General features: G+C 42.8%; 1 protein-coding gene across 4 annotated transcripts in view; it reads right to left on the bottom strand.

Moving 5' to 3' along the window:
• Nucleotides 1–6: 6 nt before the first annotated feature.
• Znf483 (zinc finger protein 483) overlaps nucleotides 7–6077 on the bottom strand; it is a 15217-nt gene continuing 9146 nt past the window's right edge. For all 4 annotated transcript variants that reach the window (XM_005362229.2, XM_013351937.2, XM_026786696.1 and 1 more), the window contains exons 4-6: nucleotides 4582–4708; nucleotides 3584–3679; nucleotides 7–1463 (exon numbers count right to left, since the gene is read on the bottom strand). In XM_005362229.2, coding sequence (XP_005362286.1) covers nucleotides 25–1463; nucleotides 3584–3679; nucleotides 4582–4708 — 1662 coding nt within the window. In that variant the 3' untranslated portion in view covers nucleotides 7–24. The remainder of the gene's footprint in view (nucleotides 1464–3583; nucleotides 3680–4581; nucleotides 4709–6077) is intronic.

The raw sequence follows: 6077 nt of genomic DNA, 5'->3' as shown, positions 1-6077 counted from the left end.
CCCCCCCCACTACAATTCCCAGAATTACTCAGTACAGCAATGTTTAAGGCTGGCTGCCCGACTTTTACATTTCTTACCACATTTTTTACATTCATGTTTTGTATGTGTTTTCAGATGTTCAACGAGGATCGTGCTCCGCGTAAAGGCGGCGCCACAGAAATCACATTTGTAGGGCTTCTCTCCGGTATGACTTCGGAGATGTAAATTAAGAGATGAGCTCTGTCTGAAGGTCTTCCCACACTCTTTACATTTGTATGGCTTTTCACCGGTGTGACATCTCAAATGGCGGCCGAGGCGGGAGTGAGTAGGGAAGGCCTTGTCGCAGTGGGTACATTTGTAGGGCTTTTCTCCTGCGTGAAGTCTTTGGTGATAGAGGATAGTACTAAAAAGGCTAAAGGACGAGCCGCAATCCTTGCACACGTACGGTTTCTCGCCAGTGTGGATTCTCTGATGCCGAGTAAGGCAAGAATTCTGTCTGAAGGCTTTCCCACACTCCTTACACTTGTACGGCTTCTCTCCGGTGTGGATCCTCTGATGTTTTGAAAGGGAGGAGCTAAGCGTGAAGGATTTCCCGCACTCCTTACACGTGTATGGTTTCTCTCCGGTGTGGATTCGCTGGTGTTGAAAAAATGACGAGTTGTCATTGAAGGATCTCCCACAGTGTTTACATACATAGGGCTTTTCTCCCGTGTGGATCCTTTGATGAATCTCGAGAACTTGTAAACCAACAAAGTATTTCCCACATTCATCACACTTGTACCGCTTTCCTTTCTCGTCGCGTTTTTTGTGGGATTTCGATGGCCGAGGTTTGTGAGCTTCTCTACATTCAGTGCACATGGAGCGTTGGGAACTATTGCCAAGGGCTTTCCCACATTTCCTGCACTTACTGGGCTCTTTAGTTGCTGGCCCTTTGTCTTTATTTGACGTTTCCCCTTGAAATAAATTCTTCTGGCATTTTTCACATTGCGAGCTTTTACTATGATACCATGAGTTTGGAGTGAAGGCAACGCCACACTTACTACACTTGTAGGTCTTGCTCAACGAGCCAATTCTCGGCTGTCTCTTATGTTTGGTAAGAGATGAAGAGTAAACCAAGCCTTTCTGGCTTCCGCTGCATTTCCGTGACTTTTCTGTACCCTGTTCTTTGCGGGTCACAAGATCTGAGTGAAAGGTGAAGGACTTCTTGCCTTCCTTGGGCCCATGAAACTTCTTTGTTAAGCAGGTTCCTCGATGTTTAGCTGCGTCTGAAGTTTGTTTCAAATTCTTTCCAGAGGGAGTCTTTTTTGAGTCAGAATCTTTACTCTGATGGCTACTCTGCTTGCTATGATCTTTTTTGGACTTGCCATATCGTTTCTGGAATTCTGCCTTCAAGCCATAGCCATTATCGCTAAAGCAGTAATCTATTGTCTTCTCTAAAGTGAGGTCTTCCAGAAAAGCATCCAGTTCACGTCTAGACTCACCCTCTAAAAGAGATAACAAAGCAAGTATTTCCATTTGCAATAAAGGAAGCTGCTATATTTGGGGGCTGACCTAGGAACACAGTAATCCTTTTAAGAGACCAGCTAAACGCCAAACAGTTTATAGTAAAAAAGAGATATGGCTTAGATAGCTATCAATTACAGCTTTATAAAATGGGCAAGAGATAAGCGATACAGGAAAGCAAGATGAACATAGAGGCCAGGGAAAATACTGTGGGAAAAGAAAAGCTTGTGCTTCATGTGAGGAAGGTTGCAGGTTTTCACTCTTTTTTCCAATTTCTGTACCACGGTCGAATCTATTTCTACTTATTCTCCATACCCAAACTTTATCTTCATGTTCTTCCCAAATGTCCAGCTCCACAATAAGGACCTCACTGTCTCGTCACAACAACCCACTGAAGTACATCTTGTATTGTACTTTATGGACATTCGCAATGGGGCACACAGCATCAGAAGTTTGCTCATAGTCACATGCATTGTAAGCAGTAGAAGCTAGATTTTAAATTCTTTTTATTTTTATTTTGTACGAGTGTTCTGCCTGCATGTATGTCTGTGCACTACACGCATGCTGTGTTTGTGAAGGCCAGAAAACTGCGCTACAGGCCAAACAATTTGTAATTAATAGAAGCTTTTGTGTGATTATTTGGGACGGGGTGGTTGGGACAGAAAAGCTCTGCCTTCATTTACAAGACTGATTAAAATAAATTCTTCAGAAAATTCAAATTTTTTAAAACTAAAGGTACTAATATATGTAATGGCATCTTTATATTCAACAATATTAAATAGTTATTTTTAAATTTTAGGAAGATACAGAGAAAGATAAAGGAAAAACCTAATCCCTTGAAGAGTAACTTAATAAAAACTAATATATATATTAACATTAATGTTTCTAGATGTTAAAAATCCATAAATATTTAAGCTGTACATTTAGACATATGAGCATTTTACTCACAAAAAATGGAATTATTAGCCGGGCGGTGGTGGCACACGCCTTTAATCCCAGCACTCAGGAGGCAGAGGCAGGCGGATCTCTGTGAGCTCGAGGCCAGCCTGGTCTACAAGAGCTAGTTCCAGGACAGGCACCAAAACTACAGAGAAACCCTGTCTCGAAAATCAAAAAAAAAAAAAAAAAAAAGAATTATTATACATGTTGACTACTTGAATTCCCACTTACCTTCGAGATTAAGTTCAAATACTAATTAAGTTATTGTTCCCTTATACAGATGCTCCTTGATTTACAATAGAATTATGTCTTAGTAAAGCCATGGTAAGCTGAAAACACCCTACGTAAAAATGTATTCAACACACCCAACATGCTCTGGGGCTTTTAAGCATGAGGTTACATGATCACGACTGTGCTGAGCGATGCTGCTGCTCAGCCTTGCAAAAGAGTGATCAGATCACACACTGCGAGTCAAGTATAATTCCTACTGGATATGCCTCATTCTGCATCATTAAAGTAAAAAAATGAATCCTAAAACGCGCATTGTGAGTCTGGTCTGTAATCCCAGAAACTCCCACAATTCTTTTTATATGCCATTCTTATGGCCTACACTATGTGACTAACGCCCTTGTATGCTAATTGGTCTTTTAAGTGCTCATAATAATGAGCTTCTCAGATCTGCTGTGGGGAGACTGCCTGCTACCCCGTCACACACCTCTCACTGTCAATGATGACGCACACAACCACTCCAGGACCATTTCCGTGAGGTACGGAACCCTCTCATGCTATTGTTGCCCAGGGCCTCCTCTTTGGCCTTGCCTAAATTTGCAAACCATCTTCAGCTTCAAATCCTTTCTCCCCACCTCCTTCCGTTCTCCTCACTCAGAGGTTACACCTGCACTGCGCTCTCACGGTAATCCAAATTCCTTTTCCATTTTTCCTCACTTGATTTCTCTCAAACATCTCCACTTTGGGGAGTCACATCTTTTCGGAGGACCCAAACCAACAGTGTCCCCACTAAAATGAGCATTCCAGGAAGATGAAGGTTCTCTTCTAATCAGTCAGCTTGGTATTCTAGCCTGAGATCCACCCAGCATTTCAAAGGTTTTTTTTTTTTTGTTCCCCATGGTTTTTATTTCCTTCTTACCTTTTACGAACTCACCTGGTCTGGGGTCTTTTGAGATTTCTTTTTCCAGTACCCTTGGCAACTTAACCCACTTCAGCTGGGAAATCAAATCAAAGTTGGAAACTGGAGAGCCTGCTCAGAGAAAAGGCCAGAAAATGATTGCTTACACATAGAACAAAGATGACCCAGTGTTGCACAGATTCTAATTGTTATTCATAATAAAAACCCAGAGGCAGATAAAGGGGTTAGTGCTAAAGATCAGAGAAGCAGAGGGGCCGGCCACTACAGGGTTCTTACCTCTACCAATACTCAGTCGGAATGGGCGAGCCTATCTTCAGACTGCATCTCCAGACTGCATTTGTCTCCACCAAACCTCAGACTGCAGTGCTCCTGCTCCTCAGACCTGTCCCGCCTTGTATTCCTCTCTCTGCCCAGTCATAGCACTTCTGTCTGACCCTCCCTAGCGCTGGGATCACCTTTGTGTGGGCTCTGTTTCTCTTTTAGACAGATTCAATCTTGTGTAGCCCAGGGTGGCCTTGAACTCACAGAGATCCCTCTGCCGCCTCTGTCTCTCAAGGCCTAGGATTAAAGGTGTGTGCCACCACTGCCTAACCTCTAGTGGCTTAGCTCTGCACTCTGATCTTCAAGCAAGATTTATTTGTTAAAACACAAACAAAGTGTAACTACAACCCAGCATTCATATTTAATCTGCTTCTCTAAGGAAGGATAAAGATGCCATCAAACACATCAAATACAGAGGAGGGATCCAACGAGGAAGGAGGGGAAGGCATAACACCGAGGACAACAAGTGATGTTGCAACATTCCCAATGCAATGAAGCAACAGCTTATTTTAGGAGGAAATATCACATAAAGTACACTTTCAGGCTCCTTTCTTAGAAATAGTCATGCCAGGTCCTGGATGCCCAGCAGATACAGTTAAAACAGTCATGTGGCATTTATCTTTCGGATAGGTTAACAGGGGCTGAAGAAGCTACCCTCTTAGAAGCTAGATTGCGAAGAAAAGATGTCTTACCCAAAAATTCTAGGTTCCTTAAGTTTTCCAGCAGCATTTCCTTATATAGCTCCCTCTGAGACGGCTCCAGCATCTTCCACTCCCCTCTGGTAAAGTTCACAGACACATCCTCAAATGTTACCGCTTCCTAGAAGATCGAACACAGCAACTTTGCATTGTATTAGTTCCCAACAGACCTTAAGGATTCAGAGAAGTGGTTAGGATATCAGCGGTCTGAATGCATCCACGTTGTCTCTGTGTGTGTGTGTTTTGCTGGGAACCGAACTCAGGGCCTGGTGCATGCTAGGTACGTGCTCTGTCACTGAGCTACACCTTCAACCTTTTTTACTTTGTATTTTGAGATAGTTTCTCACTAAGTTACTTAAATTCTGAACTAGAGTTCCTCCTGCCTCGGCTTCCAGAGTAGCTGGAATTATAGGCCCATGCCCAACCAGGCCTGGGAAATTTTTAATTTTTTTCAAAGAATTTATTCTTTTATGAACATGCATGTTCTGCCTATATGTATGTATGCTGCGTGCATGACTTGTGCTTCTAGAGGTCAGGAGAGGGTGCTGAATCTCTGAAATTGGAATGGAAGACAGATGTAACCTGACATGTTGGAGCTGGGAACTGAATTGGGGTCCTTTGCAAATACAGTCAGTGCTCTTAACTGTTAAGCTCTTAACCACTAAGCTCTTAACCGCTAAGTAATTCCTCCAGGGCAGGTTTGGAAATTTTTTTAAAGCTTCAAAGCAAGGTTCAGAGTTCATACAAGCATTATAAGAAACACTGAACAAGGATACTGTACAGTCCTGACCGTTCCCACTTGAGAATCTAGCATTAAGTATTGACGGTGCAAGACTTCTCTACACTGCTAACTCTGATCAAGTTAACCCTAAAACATTCATTCCTAAGAGTAAAAGGAAAATCATACACTAGGGTCTGAACTGCCATCCCCCATCCTCAAAACTGTAGACTATAAGCTAAGTACAGGTAATAGTTAAATATTCAACAGCAGCTGTTACAGGCTTCAGTCACGTGAAGCAGTGATGCTTGCTATTACTCAGAGCCTGCGCTGGCCTCAAACTCAACAGGATCTGCCTGCTTCGGCACCTCTAGGACTGGATTACAGGTGTGCGCCGGCAAACCAGCCTGAAGCAATATTTCAAAATATATAATCAAAAAGAATCTGGTTTGGTAATATACTCATGCCTACAAGTATGTCACATTCACAAACAAGGATACTAACTCGTGAAAATCACTTTTTTTCTTTCTTTCTTTTTTTCCTTTCAGACTTGATGTGGGAGTGTCATATATCAATCTGTTGATTTCATTGGTTAAGTGGTAAACAAACTGCTTGGGCTCATAGCTTGGGACATGGGTGGGTGGAGTAAACAGAACAGAATGCTGGGAGGAAGAGGAAGTGAGCTCAGACTCCACAGCTCTGCTCTCAGGAGCAGATGCCTCAGAGAGACGCCATGCTCCCCTCTCCTGGGAAGATACACTCCCGGTAAGAC

This window comes from Microtus ochrogaster, linkage group LG5, assembly GCF_000317375.1.
Source record: "Microtus ochrogaster isolate Prairie Vole_2 linkage group LG5, MicOch1.0, whole genome shotgun sequence".
Classification (NCBI taxonomy): Eukaryota; Metazoa; Chordata; class Mammalia; order Rodentia; family Cricetidae; genus Microtus; species Microtus ochrogaster.
This window is presented reverse-complemented; position numbering and strand designations above follow the sequence as displayed.